General features: G+C 38.8%; 1 protein-coding gene across 3 annotated transcripts in view; it reads right to left on the bottom strand.

Annotated features, from left to right (window-relative positions):
* Positions 1-24,890, bottom strand: part of ppp2r2c.L (protein phosphatase 2 regulatory subunit B, gamma L homeolog) — a 100,160-nt gene that overhangs the window by 47,245 nt on the left and 28,025 nt on the right. For 2 of the 3 annotated variants that reach the window (XM_041587814.1, XM_018228555.2), the window contains one exon: positions 8,568-8,597. The exons of the other annotated variant lie outside the window; for it this stretch is intronic. In XM_041587814.1, coding sequence (XP_041443748.1) covers positions 8,568-8,597 — 30 coding nt within the window. The remainder of the gene's footprint in view (positions 1-8,567; positions 8,598-24,890) is intronic. 3 annotated transcript variants of the gene reach the window in all.

Raw genomic sequence — 24,890 nt, 5'->3', positions numbered from 1 at the left:
CTTTTAATCATTCCTATACCAACAGTTCACTTGGGGAGAGACTGCAATATCCCACAATGCCCTCTGTTGGTTATATGAAAGAATAACAGTGCGTCCTCTGTTGGTTATATGAAAGAATAACAGTGACTGCAAAATCACACAGTGCCATCTGTTGGTTATATGAAAGAATAACAGTGCGCCCTCTGTTGGTTATATGAAAGATTAACAGTGACTGCAATATCACACAGCGCCCTCTGTTGGTTATATGAAAGATTAACAGTGACTGCAATATCACACAGCGCCCTCTGTTGGTTATATGAAAGAATAACAGTGACTGCAATATCACACAGCGCCCTCTGTTGGTTATATGAAAGAATAACAGTGACTGCAATATCACAGTGACTGCAATATCACACAGTGCCCTCTGTTGGTTATATGAAGGATTAACAGTGATGGCAATATCACACAGTGCCCTCTGTTGGTTATATGAAAGAATAACAGTGACTGCAATATCACACAGCACCCTCTGTTGGTTATATGAAAGAATAACAGTGACTGCAATATCACACAGCACCCTCTGTTGGTTATATTAAAGAATAACAGTGACTGCAATATCACAGCGCCCTCTCTTGGTTATATGAAAGAATAACAGTGACTGCAATATCACACAGCACCCTCTGTTGGTTATATGAAAGAATAACAGTGACTGCAATATCACACAGCACCCTCTGTTGGTTATACGAAAGATTAACAGTGATGGCAATATCACACAGCGCCCTCTGCACATGGTAGTGGGACAGTGGGACAATGCACACAGTAATCCTTTTGGCAATTCTCTGTCACCATCAACTTTGCAAAGAAGTCCGGTTGATCGCTGGGTGGGTCGCTTTGGCAGAATGTGCGCTGCTGGGAGACAGGGCTGTAGTTGTGTCTAGGCTTATACTAGAGTCAATAAGTTTTCCCAGTTTTCATAGGTAAAATTAGGTACCTCGGCTTATACTCGGGTTGGCTTATACTCGAGTATATACGGTAATTTAAAACAAAAATTCTACAGCTCTAATGGGTCATAGTTTTGGGGTCGCTAACATGTTTCAAGGGTTTGTATTTGCATTTGGTTTCACTGTAGGGCTGCTGCCAGTTTGTACATCAGTCCTAAGAATTAATAATAATTAATAATAATGAAATACTTAAGGCAATGGAAATTTAGTTGCATCAGCGCCTAACAGTACACGATAGCACAAAACTTCTGGTTCCCGGTTACATACATCAAGTAGATGTATAGATGTCTTTTTTCCCTTAAATAATGATTAAAGTAATTATCATACCATAACAGCTGTGACTTTTATTGTATACATTGAGCTGGTGAGCAACAAAACTCATCCATTTTGATAAAAGCTCAAAGGGGGTAACCTGGGGCTCAGCAGATGTTGCTGAATTACAGCTTCTAAGAACAGCGGGAAAGCCTTCCACTATTTCAAAAATCCTGAATTAAACTCATTGAACATTATTGTAGATTTGTGAAAATTTTTCACTTATAGGGGGTTATTTATCAAAGGTCGAATTTTTGAGTTTTTTTATACCTTGAATTAACTCACAACTCGAATGGTTTCTAATTTAAGAACAAACTAAAATGGAAAAAACTCTAATAAGCAAGTTCAAGGTTAACAACCCAAAAAAAAACTCGAATGAATCGAGTTTACAGCAGGAAAAAATCTTGAATCTCTCGTATTGATCAAGTTTTCTGGGAAAAACCTCTGCCATTGACTCCTATATGAACTTGAAAGTTATTAGATGGTGTATTATCAAATTCTAGCAATTTCCAGAGGTATAATAAATCTTGAAAAATTCTAGTTTTTTTTTTAACCCAAAAGTGTGACTTTTCACAACAAAAACCCCTCGAAAACTAGAATTTTGTGAAAAACACAAATAACTCCCTTAGTGTTAATTGACCCCATGACATTGTGCTATCCTGTGCTATTAGTGCTCAAAAATCGTTTTTTTTTCCTCTTTTTTTTTTTTATCAATAATTACAAGTTGCAAAAATGCATTACAAGTAGGGTTGCCACCTGTTCGGTTTTGACCCGAACAGTTCGGTTTTTGTAAGGCCTGTTTGGGTCTGAACTTTCTGTTCGGTTTTCAGCCTTGTGAAACCTAAACAATAATCTGGCCAATACATGAAAGATACTCACCTCAGCATGGCTTACTTACTATCACTATTTTTTTTTTTTGATTTTTCATCTGATTTTCAAGATTTTTCACCCAAAAACTTAGATTTTTCCCGAAAACTCGGAAAACTTCGGAGTATTGCACAAACCCAGCGCACATCAAAAAATCATTGGGACTTCTCCCATTGACTTATATGCAACCTCGACAGGTCTGAGATGCCGGATTTTCAGACTTTTCCATCCTCTGGGTTTAATAAATTCCGAAAACTTTTTAAAATCATGATTTTTGCATTCAGAGTTGTAGCAATAACCTTGGTCTGGTGTCATAACTCCACCATCATTGAGCCCACCTCTGATGTCATCATGCCTGTTCCTACATCACTGCCCCACCCCCAATGTTATCTGCCCCGTCCCATGTGTTCGGGTTTAGTCATCAGCAAAGGTGGCAACCCTAAGTCCAAGCCAAAGCCCTTACTGTACTTCTAAATAAGACGTTTTTTGCAGGGTTGTACTGACATATCAAGCTCCAGGCAATAACTGATGTTATATGGCCCATGTTGAAAATTGTATCACATGAGCTTGTCTATAGGAATTAAAGGGGTGGTTCATCTTTAAGTATTTAACTTTTAGTATGTTATAGAATGGCTCATTCTACGCAATTTTTCAATTGGTCTTCATTATTTATTTTTATAGCATTAATAGTCTTCTTCCAGAGTTAGAAGAAAAAACAACAAATGCTCTTTAAGGCTACACATTTAGGGACAAATTCACCAAGGGTCGAATATCGAGAGTTAATTAACCCTCGATATTCGACTGGGAATTAAAATCCTTCGACTTCGAATATCGAAGTCGAAGGATTTTAGCGCAAATAGTTCGATCGAAGGAATAATCGTTAATAAAATCGTTAATAAACTTAGGCAAGCTTAGGCTAACATTGGGTTCGGTAGGTTTTAGATGGCGAACTAGGGGGTCGAAGTTTTTTCTTAAAGAGACAGTACTTCGACTATCGAATGGTCGAATAGTCGAACGATTTTTCGTTCGAATCCTTCGATTCGAAGTCGAAGGTCGAAGTAGCCCATTCGATGGTCAAAGTAGCCCAAAAAACACTTCGAAATTCAAAGTTTTTTTACTTCGAATCCTTCACTCGAGCTTGGTGAATTGGCCCCTAATTGTTATTGATACTTTTTACTAAATATCTTTGTATCCAGGCCTCTCCTATTCATATACAAGTCTTTCATTCAAACCAGTGCATGATTGCTAGAGTAATTTGAGCCCTAGCAACCAGATTGCTGAAATTGCAAACTGGAGAGCTGCTGAATAAAAAGCTAAATAACTCAAGAACCACAAATAATAAAACATGAAAACCAAATGCAAATTGACTCAGAATATCACTCTCACGTATAAAGGGGGTTATTTACTAAGTTTTGAGTTGCGTTTTCTATAAAAATTTGAGTTTTTGAGGTTATTTTTTGGTCAAATCTCACATTTTCATGTTAAAAAAAATCTCATTTTTTGAGATTTATTATAGCCAGACCCTGGAAATAGTTTGAATACGAACATACAACATCTAAAACCTGTCAAGGTCATGTAGGAGTCAATGGCAGAAGTCCCTTGAACCATTTGAAGATGTTAATTGCCTTCATAATGATTTGTTTCGGAGGGTTTTGACGAAAACTCAATCAATTCGAGCGATTCGAGTAATTTCCCTCAGAAAACTCGATTAATTTGACTTTTTGGGTTTCGCAACTCAAATTCACAGAACTGAGTTTTTTCCATCAGTTTCTTGAGATCATTTGAGGTGTAAAAAAACCTCTAACATTTGACCTTTGATAAATAACCCCCTAAAAGATAAGTTTTAGGTAAACAACTTCTTTAAAGGAGAACTAAACCCTAAAAATGAATATGTCTAAAAATGCTATACTTTATATAATGAACTTATTGCACCAGCCTAAAGTTTCAGCTTGTCAATAGCAGCAATGATCCAGGACTTCAAACTTGTCACAGGGGGTCACCATCTTGGAAAGTGTCTGTGACACTCACATGCTCAGTGGGCTCTGAGCAGCTGTTGAGAAGCTAAGCTTAGGGGTCGTCACTAATTATCAAGTCTTATATTGTGACATTTCTATTCTATGTGTACTGTATATTGTGAGTGGGTCCCTAAGCTCAGTAAGTGACAGCAGCACAGAGCATGTGCAGTGAATCAGCAGAAAAGAAGGTGGGGAGCTACTGGGGCATCTTTGGAGACACAGATCTTTACTGCTAAAAGGCTGTGGTTGCCTTGGGCTGGTACAGAAGCACAGAATATAATGTACAACATTTCTAGCTACTTCTTTATTTAAGCTTTAATTCTCCTTTAAGGAAGCCAGATTGGCACATGGAACATAAAGTTTGGGACATTATTCCGCCTGTTTTATTTTCTATGGGACAGTCCAACATCATGGACATGTAACAGAAGGGGCTTGACAAAAACTGTTTGGATTAGAATTGATTTAGAAGCACTAGATGTTCCTGGGCCTCAAAGCAAATTGAACTTTGGGGCCCAACACATTGGTAAATTGACCTATTCTACCAAGATATATTACAACTGCTCATTAATTAGGGCCTTACTGGGCCCTCTACACTCCTGCCCCTCCCCCCCAGCAACCGCAGGGTCTGCTTCCTCTATTAAGTTAGAAGGTATGACAGTCGTCCCAAATAGTGGCATTTATATGGCAAGCAAGAAGTGCTGATGGCACATAGTATGTTCTACTATATCTGAAAGAGCAGCAGCCACTGCCTGAGGCTTAAATGAAAGTGTATGCACTATAACCCACTTGTGCTGGACATGGGCCCAAGTATGTTTATAAAATACAGTTTTGGAGGGATCGTGCCCCCTACCCAATTTGATGGCCATGCCTACCAATTTCCTGGTCTATGTATTTAGTCAGTTCTCAGCAGAGATTAATTGGCCAAGCCTGTAAACTCAACACAAGTGTGGGGGTGTGTACCCTTCAATCTCAGTTTTTCTTGATGCGTGGGTGCAGAAAACATTTTGATGCATTTCTATACCAGGAAAATAAATATTTCTTTCCAGTTTGTTTTAGGGGAGATGTCCAAATATTTGAATCAGTTTAGGATATTAGTCTAAATACCTATTTATTTAGAACAAAATGACCTCTCGGAACACTTGAATAACACCTGAACTGGCGCCTATATGGCACCCACTGTAACATACAGCAATTAATATCCCCTGTAAATTATCCTCCCATTTAGATAAGCTGTACAGGGCAGGGACCTCCATCATCTTGCCTCATTGACACTAAGGGGGTTATTTACTAAACTCCGAATACAAAAATCATGACAAATTTGTGATTTTTTTATATAAAATCTGACTTTTTTTAAAAAAAAAATTGGAATTTATTAAACCCTGAGGATGGAAAAGTCGGAATCAGAAAATCCGGCATCTCAGACCTGTCGAGGTTGCATATAAGTCGATGGGAGAAGTCTCAATGATTTTTTGATGTGCGCCGGGTTTTTGGCAATACCCCGAAGTTTTCGGGCAAAATTTTTCGAGTGAAAAATCCAAAAAAATCGTGAAAATCTGATTTTTCACGATTTTTTCGGGTTTTTTCCAGCACACAAAATATTCTGAAAATTGTATTAATCAATAATCCCAAAAAACCCATGCAGATTTGGTCTAAGTTTTTTTCAGAAAATATTGAGATAAATTTGGACTTTGATAAACAACCCCCTATATATATATATATATACATATATTGAAAATATAATATGCTGCACTTAGCTCTAGCAGGCAAGCTAGGTTTCCATGCAAGCATACTTTGATTTAATCTTTCTTTTCCTGGCAGGTACATTTGTAAGATAAGGACAAACTGCATAGTGCATTGGGGTACAATCTCTGTTAGACACAATGTCATCCAATGTGGGGTTTTTTTGGGAAAGAAATGCTTGCCTCATGTAAACTATGATTGAGATTGTTAGGTCAAGAGCACAGTAGCTCTCAGAGCAATATTTTTCTTTCAGTAATGAGGTTTTTGTGGATAGGGTATCTGAATTAGCTTTTTTCCACTTATCTACCAACCAAACATCCCATAGTACATATCTATTCCAAATACAGAAATGAGATATAAGAACTGAATAACCCACAAAAACCTGAGCTGCTGCGGTGCTTCGAGAAGCCCATTTTACAGCAATTTCCATTATTTATGCATCGGAACAGGGTCTCTACCAAATTCTTCAAAAGGATTAATGGACAGCAGCGTTTAGGCTATGGCAGAACTTGACTTCTTTATGTGAACAGCTACTGCATCTTAGGCTTGGGCATTTAAAGGGAATGTCAACCCATAAAATATTTTTTCGCCTACATAATTCTGAGCAGATTTGCAATGTAAATTCATTACAACTGCTCTATGGTTATTAAGTTATTTGTATATGTATTGAAAGCAGTGTTTGTCCCTTTCTATACTCTTCTCTGATGGCTCAGACTGTTGATACAATGTAAGACAAGGCAGCTGATTAATAGACCTGTCTTTGCTGGGGAACTAAGACTTTGGCAACATTGTTTAAAAAGTAACAACCAAATGCTGCTTTTAATAGAGAATGCTGTTTTTATACTTTATAAACGTATTTTTTTGTTATTATTTTTTGTCGCACATTGGATATTTTGTGATACATTATTAGTTCCTTAACTGTTTTCTACATAAAATATATATATATATTGGTTCCAATTGCATTGGGATGTGTGGTTATTATATATATGCCCAATAATACTAATAAAACAGTACTTTGTACTTGAGCCAAACTTGGATATAATTAATCCTTATTGGAAACAAAGCAATCCTACTGGGTTTAATTATTATTTTAATGTTAGGGACCAATTCATTAACTTCGAGTGAAGGAATAGAAGAAAAAATACTTTCGAATTTCGAAGTGTTTTTTTGGCTACTTCGACCTCCGACTATGACTTCGACTTAGAATCGAAGGATTCGAACTAAAAATCGTTTGACTATTCGACCATTCGATAGTCGAAGTACTGTCTCTTTAAGAAAAAACTTCGACCCCCTAGTTCGCAACCTATAAAGCTACCAAACCCAATGTGGTCCCCATAGGCTTGGCTAAGTTTTTTTGGTCGAAGGATAATCCTTTGATCGTTCGATCTAACTATTCGCGCAAAATCCTTCGACTTTGATATTCGAAGTCGAAGGATTTTCATTCCCAGTCGAATATCGAGGGTTAATTAACCCTCGATATTCGACCCTTGATGAATTTGCCCCTTAATGTTAAAATTCTTTTTTTTAAATGCTAGGGGCCCATTTACTTAGTTTGAGTGAAGGAATAAAGGAAAAATAGTTTGAATTTTTTGCTACTGAATGGGCTACTTCGACCTTCGACTACGACCTTCGAATCGAACGATTCGAACTAAAAAACGCTCGACTATTGGACCATTCGATAGTTGAAGTACTGTCTCTTTAAAAAATTCTTTGACCCCCTACTTCGCCCACATAAAACCTACCGAGGCCAATGTTAGCCTATGGGGAAGGTCCCCATAGGCTTCCTAACAATTTTCTGATCGAAGGAATATCCTTTGATCGATGGATTAAAATCCTTCGAATCGTTCGAACGATTATTCCTTCGATCGTAGGAATATCGTTAAATCCTTTGACTTCGATTTTCGAAGTCGAAGGATTTTACTTCGACGGACGAATATCGAGGGTTAATTAACCCTCGATATTCGACCCTAGGTAAATGTGCCCATTAATGTTTAAATTATTTTTTTTAGTAACTAAAGGTAGGGAGATCCAAATTACAGAAAGACCTACTATCTGGAATCCCCCAGGTCCTGAGCGCTCTGGATAAGATCCCATACCCATATTACCATTTTGCATACTCACATCCAGTGTTTTTTAGAGGTACTTTAAGGGGCAGATTTATTACGGTTTGAATGGTAAATTAGAATTTTCAAATTCGAGATGTGAGTACATTCAAATTTATTAGAGTAGAAAATTTCACATAAATTCGAATTCGACCTTTGACAAATAACCCCCTAAATGTAAAGCCACCCATCCATGGTTTATCCTACAGTTCCTAAACTAATAACATTCCGTGAATATGCGGAGAATACAAATTCAAAAGAAAAGTTAATGTAAATTTTTTCTTGTTTGTTGGTTTCCCTTTGATGTTGGAAGAGACCAGTTCATTTGTTATACTTGATATACTTATATTATTAATATCTGTATGTGTTTGTAGGAATATTGCACACAATCTTAAAATAAAGCATTCAGCCACAGTTCCTGATCATTTCCATAATATATATTTTTCATAAAACTCAAAGCATTGTGAAAATACATAAAAAAATTGCATTGGTTAAACCAAAATAAAAAAAAATAAAAATCAGCAAAATGAATTAAAAAATATGAAAGCACCTACCATTGCTTGTTGTTATGATGTCAAGGCAGCCTAATGGAACATGCGCAAGGAAACAAAAGAAAAGAATAGGAACTTAAAAAGTCTTTACATTCAGGTTAACCAAATCATACAGCAAAGTGAAGAGCACACCAAGGAGAGCAACACGTCCCACTGAGAGCAAGTCCTTCTACCCTACGGTGGATGGGAATGGACAAACAACCAAATTAAGACAGATGCAGACGAACAAGCACAAATGCAAGCACAAAGGGAAGACAACACAACGGTGAAGAACATGAAGAGTTTCCTTTGAATTCTTGTTAACTAACTATTCTGTTTCTTATCCTCTCTCTCTCTCTATATATATAATACAAGAAATTATAGTATATCCTGCACTTTTAAGAGCTGTAGGAAGGCACAATCCCACTATGGCAGAGTTGCATAATGGTTCCCCTGCCAAATTTCCCAGTGCCATAAAACTCTCCTGTAGTCAAAGACCCACTACTTACTACTGTGCAAACTACAGAAGTCTGTGAAATGATCCCCATTCTAACACTGTATGGATCGGCAAAACCATCACGGTAACCTAGTTCTTTGACATCTCTAAGGCATGTGGTAAAGACGATTCTATTTTATTTCAATTTGGTCTTTTCCGGTACTCTTCCTACCTTCTAATGGTCTCTTATGAGACACACAGCTACAGTATATGATGTATTTCTTGGCAAATCGTTGGTTCTGTATCGATAAATCTCAACGGTCTACACGACAGGATTGAAATCAATTGTTATGGTTTAGGTATGACAGGTAATTTAAACTGTGACCATTTCAAATATCAATGTGCAGACACAGATACTTTGAGGGCATCTTCCATGATTACCTAGCTCCTAATTTTTTTTTGGCCCTATGTTCCTTCAACTTTGTATCTGCTTTTTCCTAGTTAGATTGTAACCTGTTAAGCCTCCCTATTTACTGATCACACTGCCTATGTGTCGGGATACTATGCCTTACCCGCTCCACTATTGGCACGATTTCACAAGGCAATATACTGTATTTGAGTTTTTCTTTGGTCTGCTCAATAGTACTGTGCATGACGTCATTTCGTTACTTCGCCGATTTACTAACAGGTGCTGGCGTAAATTTGCTAGCGAAGTGGACTTACTCTAGCGATACTTTGCACCCTTACGCCTGGCGAAGTTGCGCTATGGCGAAGGGACGTAACTACGCTAATTCACTAACTTGTGCATTTTACTGAACGTTACCTGTAGCGCCAGATTTTACTTTGCCAGGTCAGACCAGGCGAAGTTCAATACAATAGATAGTTGAAATTTTTTTCTAAGTCCCAAAAAACGCTGGCGTCTTTTACTTTTTTAAGGGTGATAGTATGAAAAATAGCGTACATTTTTTGGGGATACCCTCCTTGCCCCCTACATTTCCTAACATATGGCAACTCAACGATACAGTGGGCACATGTGTAGGGCAATAGAACATCTTTATTTCTTAAAGGTTTCCTGGGCTTGTATAGTGTAATGTAGTTGGTGCAGCATAAACGTCCATTATATTTTAACTTCGCGGCGTATGCAAATTTGGCATCGCTAGTGTAACTTCGCTTTGCCTAACGGTGGCACAACTTCGCTACCGTTCACCTCCCTGAACACAACTTCGTATTTTAGCGAATTTGTGTAGTGCCAGCAAAACAACGCCTGGCGAAGTGCGGCGCTGGCGCAACTTCAACTTTAGTGAATTTGCCCCTTAGTGTTTCTCTGTCTTTTTATTACTGTGTATCCTGGCTCCTGCTGATTATTGACATAGTCCTCACTGTCGGTCTGTTTATTGACTTTGTTTGTTTGCTGCCAGCCCTCACTGTCAGCCTGGTTATTGACTTTGCTGCTTTGCTGCCTATCCTGACCCTTGACTTGCTCTACTGGAGCTGCTCTGCAAGCGACTTATGATCTACTGCTTGCTACTATTCATCTATTACACATGATGCTGTGTCATCATTCCAGAAACCTCGGCTGTGCAGACTTACAAGGGCTGCTCCTCGCCTCTGCTTCTTGACAAAGGTATATAACACTATGGCATGTAGGAGCGTGTAGGATGTGATTGCTATGGCTTCATCCTGATTTAATGTTCCCTCGTGTGCAGTCAAAAAACAAAAAATGGAACATTTGTTTGTATGCTATCCCCTCACTTTCATATTTTTGTGGGTAAGTATATCTCAGCTTTGTCCTGAGAGTGATGCTGGTCTGTTCTACCAGGCAAATTTAAGATATCATTTGAATTTAGATCATGGCTTTGATTGGGCCATGACAGGAAATTCACCATCCATAGGGGGTTTCCTTGTAATTTGCACCATCCATTTCTTTCCTTTCTATCATGGTGCCCAGTCTCAGTTTATGAAATGCAGCCCCCGGCATGATGCTCCTGTGCACAAACACCATCTAACCAGAAGAACCTGGAGCACATCTGTCTGGAAGAATGGACCAGAACCAGTCCAGAACAAGGTGCTAAGCTGGTACATACCTAACCCAAAAGACTTGGATTGCTGTATAAAAAAAATATTAAAAGTGTGGGAAAATAGCTTATTTTATTTCTGGAATTTGGAGAAGCATGTTCTAAGCTAACTCCTCCTTGATGTCCCCACTCTTCCTACCAATAATATGTGCAATATGTCCAGTAATCCATAAAATTCAGCAGGTGGAGGCTATAGATCAACATTTTAAAAGCAAACATCTGATGGTTACTATGGGATACTAGGCTTCAGGCTGGCTTTATGATTTAGATCTGATTCAATAAAAAAATGGTGTCTTTTACTTCAATTCCAGATTTCCCTATAGACTAAAGGAACCCCATACATGGGCAGATAAAAGCTGCCAACAGACTGAGTCGGCAGCTTATTGGCTGTGTTTGGGGCCTTCCGACGGGCTTCCCCGATAGATATCTGGCCGAAAGTTGGCCAGATGACGATCAAGTAGGGTGTTCGTTGATGCGGTCTCGCGATCCAACCCCCCGTATTGCCTCCATTCTGATCCGATCGTTGGCCCCTAGAGCCCATGATCGTATCAGCCCGATATCACCCACCTCAATGTGCCACCTTTAAATCAAGTTTCATTAGATAAAAACCATGAGATGAGTTTTCTTGTTCTGCTCTAGTATATTAGCACTGCAAACTTGTGGGAGCACTCGTGGTGATTACCATAGGGACTGAATGACTTCCTTCTAATGTCAATAATACTTGGAAAGTTTTAGGCTGTTTGATCATTTTTAATACTCAGTGGGCCATAAGACATAAAAGCTTTTGATAGAGATGATCAAACTGTGTTTCTTCTTCCCATGGATGTTTACTTATTTAAGTTATATTTACACCTCATAACAATGAGCCCCAGCAAGGTCTTCAGATGCCTGCATTTAATTTGAATTCTCTCCTGCTAACAATACGGCCCCTAGATCTCCCAGGCTTTGACTTTGATTTGAAAATGAAGATCATGGCAGTCGCTGTTAGGCTAATGGCACGCAGGCATAGTCTCCATTGGGGTATTCCAGCTAGCAGAAAACAGCCCATATCCACCACTGCCACTTTCCATTCATTTCAATGGAAAATACTTGACAGCACTGGAACTGGTACTTTCAGGCCAATCCATAAATATTCAACATAAAACAGAGAAGTGGCCATGCAGGTTGCTTCTCAGATGGCTGAAAAACTCCACTTAGGGTTTCCAACAACCCACATTTATTGAGGAACATATATGAAATATAGCACATAATTAATAATATGCTAGAGATGATTTCTACCATGAAATTCTAATAGTTGCTATGTGACCAACAACCATCTTCTTCAACAATGAACCCTTAAAGAAAATGCTTGTGAACAGATCTGGCTTAGTGTAATTTATGAATAGTTATTTTATTGGCATCTCCTTTCGTGTCAGTTCCACTATACCTTCTCTTTAAAGGGATGCTTCACCTTTAAATTAACTTTTGGTATGGTATAGAGTAGGGATGCACCAAATCCACTATTTTGGATTGGGCCGAAACCCTGAATCCTTCGCGAAAGATTCGGCCAAATGCCGAATCCTAATTTAAATTTAGTTTAAATCTAAATTAGGGGGTGGGAAGGGGAACACATTTTTTACTTCATTGTTTTGTGACAAAAAGACATGCGATTTCCCTCCCCGATTTAGATTCAGTTCGGCCAGACAGAAGGATTCAGACAAATCTGAATCCAGCTGAAAAAGGCTGAATCCTGGCCAATTGCAGAGCTGATTTTGAGTTATTTAGCTTTTTATGCAGCAGCTCTCCAGTTTGAAGTGTCAGCAACCTGCTTGCTAGGGTCCAAATTACCCTAGCAACCATGCACTGATCTGAATCTGAAGAGACTGGAATATGAATAGTAGAGGCCCGAATAGAAAGATGAGTATAAAGCTCCCCATAGACGCGACGATTCTTCTTGCCGAACGACCGATTTTAGGGAAGTCCGACCAATCCTTCGAAATTATCATGCGGTTAGTGGGATTCGAACGATCGTACATCTTACGATTTTTCGGCCGACATCTGTCAGGAAATTGATCGCCAGGTCAAAAAATCTTTGTCGGTCCCAGTGCAATCTATCTATGTCTGCAGGGCCAAGCAGGCAGCTCCCCTTTGTTTTCCTGGAAATTGGTCTTTTTAGTTGATGGTCAATTCGTACGATCGTTCCGAGACAATCGTGGTCTCACGATGAGGATCTTTTAAAAATCTCAACATCCATGGGCAGCTTAAGGGTAGGACTACATGGGCGGTTTTGGCGTGATCCAACGCGCTGCGACAAATCCCATGCAACGGAAATAAATATAAGAGAGATATATGTTGGATGAAGTCTCTCCTTTGATCCGACACGACTGTTGGATGCAGACGCTGCGACAGTCATGTCGCGTCAGTTCAACGATGCGACTTCATCCGACATTTCTATCTCTTACCCTCTCTTTGCCGCATGCATTTTGTCGCAGCTCGTCGGATCGCGCTGAAAACATCCGTGTAAGCCTACCCTTAAAATGTAGCAATAACAATACATTTGTAGTCTTACATGGCATTTGTTTTATAGACGGGTAAACAGTGTTGTTACTATCAGAGGTGCAAATGCATCTGTGAAGGAAAGAGAACATGGGATGCACGGCCAAAGGGGACCCGAGTGCAAATCCTGTACACAGGCCCCCAGTACGGAGCATTTTCACATTTCCTTGTAACTTTTACTGTATGTTCTTTCATGATATATGATATATTATACAGTAACAATAAATCCATTTTATAGTCATGCAGTTGGTATTCTTGATTTAATGTTTCACTGCCTGAGCCCTATATTTACTGCAGAGTTAGGATGTTGTTATATAGACGCTGCACCGTCCTTCATTCTGCTGTTTCACAGGGAATATTCATGAGCTTTTCATTGTCTCTGTGCTAGATGGAGGCAGTAAAGCCAAACAGTCACATGCATTTTAATACCTCTATCTCCAGTTCCTATGAATACAGAAGAGGTGGCATAAAACTTTCAAGTCCAAGAGGCTGAATCCACAAACATTAAAAAAAAGCCCAAACCGTCACACCAGGCAGTTTCTATATCTGTCTGACACGTAAAATTGCTTTCTACTCATGCTGTTCATCATCTAAATGCCTCCAGACTCCATTGGGAATGGAGGGCTCTTCATTTCAGTGACACCCTTCCTTAATAGGTGAGGGTAGAAAAGTAAGGAACCGCTAGGCTAAAAGTATTTTTTGTGTACTTATTAATATATATTATAGCCTCCAGTTTTGGGCTGGTATCATAAAGCTGCCATTCTAACATACAGCTTAAAAATATTTTGAGCCTACAATAATCGTAATCCAAATCCAATAATTTGTTGGCAACGTGCTATATCAGTTCCTCCCAACATTTTGGAAATAGAAAGAGAAACATTTTTGAACACATTTCTGTGGTTTTTATGTGTTATTACAGTTGTGCTAATGAAGATGAATTGCCCTTTAAAATGCAAGTAATAGTTTCCCAAGAGACCTGCTTATCTTCAATTGTTAAATTTGTTTCTTTGCTTATCTTAAATTGTAACAAATTTATCTAAGTTCACCTGCCACATATTCTGGGCTCTCTGCCAAAAGCCAATTAAGTTTTAGGGCTGAACTACACAGTGTGCTAACGTCTGACACGTTGCCATTCGATGACATGAATGCAACGTGTCGGATGTTGAGAAGAGAATGGCACTTAATGTACAATAGCGGGTACAAACTACATGTACGACTGTCAGATGAAACCGTGTCGGATAATAGCGCACCATGTAGTTCAGCCCTTAGAAGCTTTGTTTCTTTTTCAGGCTGTTCAGTGCAGGAGATCAAATAGAAAGCCAGGACATTTCAGTGACAATCAGGAACTGTGCTGTGCTGTGTTGAGCTGTCCTGTGAAAAACAGGACAGTTGGGAGGTTTGGTTATTGCAATACCAATTTTACAGTTAGTCCCTGCCCTATGCAGTTTATAATCTCCATGTTGGAGCCTGCATTATTTTTTTTTTCAAAGGAATATGTCTTTATGACTTAAAAATGTTTCCTGGAATTAAACTATATAATATACCTAAATCGCAGCTAGAAATTTACATTAGATGTGGGTGCAGTAGTCTTAGCCCTACGCCCAAGTCCAGCCACCGGAGTCCACAGGAAAACAATGGAGACTGAGGGGAGGCAAGAGCATAGTTTATTAGTAGGTATATTTATTGGGGCAATATTCTGTGAATGCTCAGCAGAAGGACAACACTATAACTCTTACAGCCAGGGGCTCTCCACCAATGAGGCGAGTTGAGGCACTCGCTTCAGGCGGCAGCGCCCCCCTGGTTGCCAGGGGCGGCAAAAATAGCACTTCTGGTATCTAAGAGCCGAATTTCCGGTTTTCAACCCGGAAATTTGGCTCTTCTAGTGCAGAGAGCGCAATTGCGCTCTCTGCACTAGCGACGCTGAAGGTGAGAGGCGGGGGGGACGGCAAAAACGAAGGCCGCAAATTGGGCAGGATCGCCCCTGGTTACAGCAGCTGTAATTATAGGGCAAATTCACTTTTTCCAAGACGTGGGGGCACATTTACTATTGGTCGAATATCGAGGGTTAATTAACCCTCGATATTCGACCGTCTAAGTAAAATCCTTCGACTTCGAATATTGAAGTTGAAGGATTTACCGCAATTCGTTCGTAGGTAGGTGTTCGAAGTTTTTTTTAAAGAGACAGTACTTCGACTATGGAATGGTCTAATAGTCGAACGATTTTTAGTTCGAATCGTTCCATTCGAAGTCGAAGGTCGAAGTAGCCAAAAAAATACTTCGAAATTCAAAGTATTTTTTAATCTAATCCTTCCCTCGAGCTAAGTAAATATGCCCCCAAGTCTTCTTCACAATCTCTAGCAAATTTGTTTAGTACAGGGGAATCCCTATAATGGATTTATGTTATGGTGTCTTTTTAACATTTAAAAAAAAGAAAAAAAGTTCTTCCTGCTATGAAGAGGATCATTTACAGTCAACCCACTTATTTGATTTTTATAGACTCTTAGAAGCCCAGCCTGAAGGCAAATTCATTGAGATCTGTGATTAAAATGTATTTTCTGCCCTATATATCCTTGGAATTATATGAGGATGACTGATTCAAGAACATTTTCAAATGCTAAATGCTGAAAAGTATCTGGGCTTTCATTCTAAATTTGCCAGTTTTCAGCTGGAATGTTTTCTGCAAAGCCAAACACAGGATTAACATCAACATGTGCAATGCCCAGTGTCAGCTGGAGTGGTGTAATGATGCCCTTACTGGACACTTGAGCAGTAGAACCACATTTTCTGATGAATCAAGGAACCAAATCCTACCCTTCTGTAACCTAGTTATAAGGTAAAGTGGGTCCTTAAAGGGATACTGTCAAGGGGAATAAAATGTATTTTTATTTTTTTTTTTAAACGCATCAGTTAATAATGCAGCTCCAGCAGAATTCTGCAATGAAATCCGTTTTTCAAAAGAGCATACTTTTTATTATATTTAGTTGTGAAATCTGACATTGGGCTAGACATATTGTCAGTTTCCCAGCTGTCCCCAGTCATGTGACTTGTGCTCTGATAAACTTCAGTCACTCTTTACTGCTGTATTGCAAGTGATATCAAGCCCCTCCCTTCCCCCCCCCAGCAGCCTAACAACAGAACAATGGGAAGGTAATGAGATAGCAGCTTCCTAACTCAAGATAACAGCTGCCTGGTAGATCTAAGAACAACACTCAATAGTAAAATCCAGGTCCCACTGCGACACATTCAGTTACATTGAGTAGGAGAAACAACAGCCTGCCAGAAAGCAGTTCCATCCTAAAGTGCTGGCTCTTTCTGAAAGCACATGACCAGGCAAAATGACCTGAGATGGCGCCTACACACCAATATTACAACTAAAAAAATACACTTGCTGGTTCAGGAATTACATTTTATATTGTAGAGTGAATTATTTGCAGTGTAAACAGTGGAATTTAGAAATAAAAAATACATCATAACAATCATGATAGAATCCCTTTAACGAATGCTGAAATACAAAGGTGGACTGAACCAAATTAGTCTCCAAACCACTAATATAAGGAGATGATATAAGGAGTGGAGGTGGTGCTAAGGAGGGTTTGACAGCCCAGGCAAGGCAAAAACTGGAATCCAGTGGTTGGGATGACAATAATATATTCACACTAACTGTATTTTCATGAAACAAGTATAATAAGGAAATTAATAATAACACTCTAGTATCCCTTTACCTTACACTGTTGTACTTTACTTTATACTGCTGCCTTTGCTACAGAGGATACTGCAACCGTAAGGTTACATTCAATTACTGTGGCATTCATTTACTTAATAAACCTTCTTTTCTCATTTTTATAAATATAATCAGAATCAAAACCACAACCCCTACATTTCCTGCAGTCTCCAAGGACATCTGTGCCGTCACCAAGAGACATGCACTAAACCCAACAATCAAGGCTGAAGCCCTAGAACATAAATGGGTGCTTTACTCAGAATTTGCCATAGATGTACTGTACCGACATTTCACAAGATGGAAAGTTCATGGCTATCGGACCTTTTGTAAAGATTCTTTTCTGTTAGCCAACCCTGAGCTATACTTAGCCCATCATGCACAAACTATTGCAATACATATTCATAGTTATCTACCCATATGAGTTGATTGGATGGGGATCATTAACTGAAAACATGGACGCACTTAAATACTGCTATTTTTACGTGTGTGTGGAATTATGCTTATGCCATTGCCAGTTTAAAGTCCAACCCAAAGTTGAATCTAGACGTCATGGTAGAATGCTAATTTGGCAACTTTAAATTGAACATGTTCTTGGTGCCAGCCTAGAAATAGAGGTCTGTCAACAGTGTTGCACCTGGGCCAAATGGCACAGTCTCTGAGGATCCTACAATCTGCCAATTTATCTTTGAATAGCTATCAGATGTTTTACATAAAGTTTCCTTAATCCTATTAACGGGAAAGTTAATATTTACTGGTCTAGTGCAGTTTGGGGTGTCTGTGGGCCCCTCAGTACCTGAGGTGGCTGACCCGATTCTACAGCAGCAGTTGTTGGCATTCTCAAAGTTGGACATACCTGCCCGTATTTGTGGAAAGGCCACCAAGGCCTGGGCCAAGGGCAACAGGATTTTAGGGGGGTGGCATGCTGCCCAACCACACCCACACTGGTTCAAAAACACTGGGGATGCGCTGGAGATACAATCATTTTTTAAATTTCCGATGCACAATCCCCATTGCTCCGGTATAGATGATGAAAATTTGCACGAATAAAGGGGAGGGAACAGGGGCAACGAATGGCAGTGGGACTAGGGGTACCCACTATGTAAATCCGGCCCTGCATTCCTGAATATTCTCCAACTCCACAGATCCCCTCTTTTCTTACACCATCTCTCCATATAATAAAACACATCTCTCATCCCCAAAGAAAAGCCTGATCAAATATTAAACAGTTCTCTTCTGCACTTCCCATCCCTATCCTTACAGCACTCGATTATAAATGTTTCATTATTTTTGTGGAAGGAAACTGCATAAACATGCCGGAATTAACCATACAATGTTGGGTTGCAGCCATACTTTTCATTGCATCATTTCACTTCATGCCATCAAGTAATATGTCTCTTTATTCTTTTGCTCAGTAGTATTGGAATAGTGGAACACACCATGGAATTAATATTTTTTATTTAGGGTTTAAACCCTAAGGGGTTTTCAGAGACATAACCAAAAGGGAATCAACCTCTGAAAGTTCTGGGGGATTTAGGGTTCAGTGAATCCTGGCTGATTTGGAATATTAATATATGTTTGCAAATATATTTCCTGGCCCTTAAAAAGTTATTTTTTGGACCCTACTAGAGGTTAGGCATGAAATATTTTTAGTTTGTGGAGGTATGCAGCATTTGTGGCAAAGTATAAATAACTGCACAACTGTAGATGAAGCATCCACATCTAGAATACCCTTTTTTGAAGCGGCACCATGTGTATTATGAACACCAAATTCAATCATAAAGTCTGTTTCATCTGCCTATAAGGAATCAATGGTTGTGTTGCCCCAATATGAAAGAACTGTATTGCCTGCTGGGACCATGGGGACTTCTTTTAGGTTAGACTTCTGAACGTTGGTGTAAGGTCCTAGCCCATAAAACGACATAATATCCATATGGCTATCTGCCAAGGAATTGCTATTCCCATTCCCTCGGTCTCACAGCTGCATCTCTTCATGACATGAATTTGAATAGGAAAATCTCTTGCAACAGCAAATTTATAATGACCATGAGAACTAAAGAAGATTATTTCTTCACATCGCCCTTCATCCCAGGGCTGCTGTTACATGGGACTGGGCGATCATTCCCAAGGATAGCCAACCAACTGCAAACGTTCATCTGTTAGGGTAGTATGTAATGTAGGGTTATGTAGAGGGTAGGTGGTCTTGTTCTGCACACAGATATCATTGGATGCCGGGAGTAAGAGTTTAACCATAGCTGGTTGTACATTCTCTGAACAACCATAAATATTAAAGTTGGCTTCCCCTTCTTCTAAAGTATTTAAACTGCACATGAAGAAATAAAGCCTGCAGCACATACGTATCTAAATGAATGGCTCATTAGAGGTAAGTGATGATGTGAAACATAATTTATTAACTGGTTTATACATTATTACTGCCACATGCTAAAGCAAATCATTTTAAAGAACCATATTCTGACTCAAGTCTCTAGAGTTGAGACTTCTGAGATCTCAGTTGTCCAGGCCCGGACTGGCAATCTGTGGCTTCTGGCAAATGCCAGAGGGGCTGCTGTAAGATGCCATGATTTTTTTATTGGGCTGGAGGGGGCTGTTTGGGCCTCTGTGTACTTGAATTTTCAAGGCTTTTGATTCTCAGTCCAGACATGGGTATGTCTAGTTTGGCATGCATTAAAGTGGACCTTTCACCCAGACATAAAAAGCTGTATAATTAAAGTCCTTTTCAAATTAAACATGAAATCCAAATTCCTTTTTTTTATTAAAGCATTCATAGCTGTTGTAAACTAATTTAAAAACGTCAGCTGTCAATCAAATATTGCATGCCCCTCCTCTGTGCCCTGGGCATAGAGGCGGGGCAAGCAATTACTTTCCCTTTCCATTCAGCACTTCCTAGATATCACTGCTCTCCCCACATTCCCCCAGTTCAACCATTTAATTGTGTAGCCAGAGCATGGGGATGGACATCAGGTCCCCCATTCTGGTGCACAAACAAGATTCTGAGATGATACAACGTTTTTCTTAATAACAGTATCCACAAAATGGCTCCTGCCTACTTGCTATAATTATAAGTTCCCAGACTGATGAAAACAAGATTCAAATAATTTATATAATGTAAGTAAAGTTCATTTTGCTTGACTAACATGATAAAATGGAATTTGGAAAAATGTTTGGGGGGGTGACAGATCCCCTTTAATATCGCCCTGATTTTACCATCTAAGATATTCCCAGTTTCTCTTCTTTTATGTGAATATTTATAATCGCATAAAAAAAAATAAAAGATATAAGATGTTCTACAAAGTTACACAATATTGAAAGGAAGAGGCAGTATGTAGATTGAAGTTATGACATGTAGCCCAGTAGCTATGCTCAGTGACTTCTACATACTGCCAAGTATTAGTGAGCAAAGGAAAACATCGGCTTGAGCCGAATATAATATGTGTAAACCTGTAAATCACCAAACATTGAGGTTTATTCATTATTTTGTGCATTATCTTCAGCTTAAACAGGCATTGCCCTTACTCCCTGAGCCAAGGCAATAACTAAACACAAGATGCCAATGGTACTGAGAAAGAATAAGGCAGGGGAGGACCTACATATATAACAATGATGCTTAATAAGGCTTTGCATCAAAATCAATACAACGCACCATCAATCAGCCTTTAGGAAGATAAACCCACTCATTCATGGCTAAAGCCAGAGTTCACTAAACCATTTTTCCCCGCAATTACTTTCAAAGACTTTGCCAATGGACCTCTAATCATGACGTTATTCTCTGACAGTGAGGCTACTTCTCTTGTTTTTGCAGATCCAATGAACTTATTATTCCATCCATACCCCCAATACTTTGTGGCAGATTTATCAACGGTCGAGGTCAATTTTCGAATGAAAAAAAAAAAAAAAACAATGAATTTCAAGCTTATTTTTGGGTACTTCGGTGACGGAATAGTACAAATTTGATTCGGATTTGAAAAAAAAAGTCCTATTTGATCGAAAACGGACATATTTGACCAAAAAAAAACTTCGACTTAATTTCAGTTGGTCTTTTTGAACTCGAATTCCAAAGTTTTTTCAATTCGAAATTCGACCCTTGATAAATATGCCCCTTAAATAAATAATTACTTTATTAACCTATATTTTCCTGCTTGCTTTACATATTCTGTGCCCAGGATTCCCCAGTTTGAAATTCTTTTTCTTAACACATTTAACACAGCAAAAACTAACCTCATACAACCAATTATCCTATCAATCAATTGGCTTTGCCTGCCTTTAAGTTAACTTTTAGGGGCATATTTATCAAGGGTCGAATTTAGAGTATATCTAGTTTTATAAAAACTCCCATTAACTCGGGAAAAAAAATGACCAATCGAAATTCATTAAAAAATTAGAATTTTTTTAATTCGGGTGAATAGGATGGACTTGCAAACTCGAATAGAATTCGATTTGAGTTTTTTCACAAAAAAAATGTAAAAAAAAATGTATTTTGCAAAAGTCCACCAAACAACTCCAAATTGATTGTAGGAGGTCCCCCATAGGCTAAAGCACCAATTCGGTAGGTTTTAGATGTGAATAGTCGAATTCGAACTCTTAAAGGGACAGTACATTTTTTTTAAACTCGAATCTAATTTGGACTATTCCCTAGTCAAATTACACTAAAATAAGCTCGAAATTCGAATTTAAAAATAAATCTGCCCCTTAGTATGTTATCGAATGGCTATTTACAGAAAACTTTTCAATTGGCCTTCATTTTCTCTTTTTTATAGTTTTCTAAATGTTTGCCTTCTTTTTCTGACTTTTTCCATCTTTCAAATGGGGGCAACTAACCCCAACTTAAAAAAAAAGAAATGCTCTGTAAAGCTACAAATTTATTGTTATTGCTACTTTTTATTACTCATCTTTCTATTCAGGCCTCTCTCATTTAAATCAATGCATGGTTGCTAGGGGCATTTGGACCCTAGCAACCAGAATGTTAAAATTGCAAACAGGAGAACTGCTGAATAAAAAGCTAAATAACTCAAAAATAATAAATAAAAAACAATCACAAATTGACTCTCTACGTCATACTAAAAGTTAATTTGAAAGTACTCATATAATAAATATAATCTCTTACTTCTCTTCTGCAATGTCTAGGTCAGCTTTACCTTGTAAAGAAGAAATTATGCACGGTATCGAATTTGTCTCCTATTATTTCTTTCTGATACTTTGATCTTTGTTTTATACATAGATATATAATACAGTATATAAAATCTCCTAATTTGTTATTTATCATGTACACAACAATGGCATTAAATGTACAATGTTCTTGCACAACTGGGACTCCAGCCAGTTTAATACCGGATATTAAAGAACCCCAACTGCAGTTTAGAAAGATGTTTCCGGGATTAAAATGCATGGAATCAATAAATAATCTTCTCGGATTCACTGTCCTTTGAGATGAAATCGATTATTTGGAAGAGAAAAAGGAAAACCTTGCAAGTTTACACGGTGCATTAGGTAACATTGCTGAAAATGGCATCACTGCTGTTTTCTATTCTAAGAGACAAGTAAAAGCTGTATTTGAAGGGGTGGCTTTGTGCCAAGACTCTGCTGATTGATTCTGATGGGAAACTGCTGCACAAATTCCTTATTTTACAGTAGGTACTGTAGGTTGATTTCTATAACAGATTCACTGAATGGTCTCTTTGGAGACATTCTTCTTTTCTAGTGATTATTTCTATGGTCACTGGAGGATAGGAACATTCAATAATGAATGCTGCTGGCAACCTCAATGTTACTCCTCTGCCATGTAACTCTGCTAGCCTCAGACTAGACAGGAGGAACACTGGGAGAAAGCCAGACAGCCGCAAGATATAGCCACAGGCAAGGGACAAAAATTTCTCGGGGCAGGTCACAGGTACAGTTGGGGAGGGGGAAGAAGGACAGTTATATGTATTTGGGGTGTTGCTGGGGATCTGTAACAATGTTAGCAGCCTCGGTGGGCCCCACACATGGCCACCATTAGAAATCACAGGGCCCCGTACAACTAAATTATTGGGGCCCCGCCCACTCCCGAGCCCCGCCCCAGATCCCGTCCACTCTACATCACAGTTAAAAGACCACACAGACATCAGCGCTTAAAAAGGTAACTCCCTCACACACACACAAGTTATAAAAAGCTATTGGTGACCAGGGCCCCCCTAAAAGTTACACAAAAAAAACTAAAAAATATTTCTTAGAAAAACAATGGTGGCAGGGGAGTATTAAAATAATACATTCGTGGCCAGGGGATTAAAAACAACACACATGGATGTTCAGAGAAATTGAACTCGTGGCTTCAGGACTTCAACTTTGCCTCCTTTCAGTGCTGCTGGGCCCCCATTCAGGCCCGGTACACTCGTACCCCCTGTGCCCCCCTGGCCCCCTAGTCTGAAACCCCAGTCTGAATTTTATTCATTTCAGAATAAAATTCAAACGAATGACTCGGACACTGCAAGCAATTCACAGCTCCACTTCACCCTACTTTCAGGTACAGGTATGGGACCAATTATCCAGAATGCTCGGGACCTGGGGTTTTCCGGATAATAGTTCTTTCCGTAATTTGGATCTTCACACCTTAAGACTACTAGAAAATTGTGTAATGATTCAATAAATCAAATTGGCTGGTTTCAATTCCAATAAGGATTAATTATATCTTAGTTGGGATCAAGTACAAGCTACTGTTTTATTATTTAAGAAAAAATTCAGCGAGTTTGAGTTGCGAAACCCAAAAACTCGAACTGATCGAGTATTCTGCAGGAAAAAAACACGAATCGGTTGAATTGATTCGGCAAAACCCTCCGAATTTTTTAAAATTTGGATTATTTGGATAAAATAGAGTCAATGGCAGACTGCCTTTCTGTAACTCTGAGCTTTCTGGATAACAGATTTCCAAATAACAGATCCCATACCTTTATATGAAAGAGCTGAAGTTTTATCCAAATAATTCAGATTTTTAAAAATGATTCCCTTTTTCTCTGTAATAATAAAACAGTAGCTTGTACTTGATCCCAACTAAGATATAATTAATCCCTATTGGAAGCAAAACCAGCCTATTGGGTTTATATAATTTTTAACTGATTTCTTCCAATACTTGTATATAGTAAGAGTAGTGCTGCTCGTTCTAAAGTACATATGAAGTAGGTGGAAGCTGATCTCAGGACTGAGCAAAGGTGTTTTTGTAATTATAGGCTTTATTGAAAAGCTACTGAAAAACAGTAGAGTAGTAATGGTCACTATTTTGCTGCACGATAGGTTCAGGCTATATTGGTATCTCCCATTACTAAAGCTTCAAAGAGTGTCTGGCAAAGTCAGAGAGAAGTACCCACCTAAGTAATGTACATATAATATAAATCCCATTGTTCTGCTGGCATTTCCGCTCCATCTAGATTATCGATGTAAAATATTGATGGCTTATACAGTTACGTTGCAAAACAGAAGTTCTTTTTAACTCCCAAAGGAAATAATGGGATTTTGCCAGGTCTGAGATGGAGAAGTAAAGCCAATGCATTTTAGTCAAAGTGGAGGTAAAGTGATACACGAGGGATAAAAAAGAA

This window comes from Xenopus laevis, chromosome 1L (assembly GCF_017654675.1).
Source record: "Xenopus laevis strain J_2021 chromosome 1L, Xenopus_laevis_v10.1, whole genome shotgun sequence".
NCBI classification, from domain to species: domain Eukaryota; kingdom Metazoa; phylum Chordata; class Amphibia; order Anura; family Pipidae; genus Xenopus; species Xenopus laevis.
Note: the sequence above shows the minus strand (reverse complement) of the source record. Positions and strands in the feature narration are given on the sequence as shown.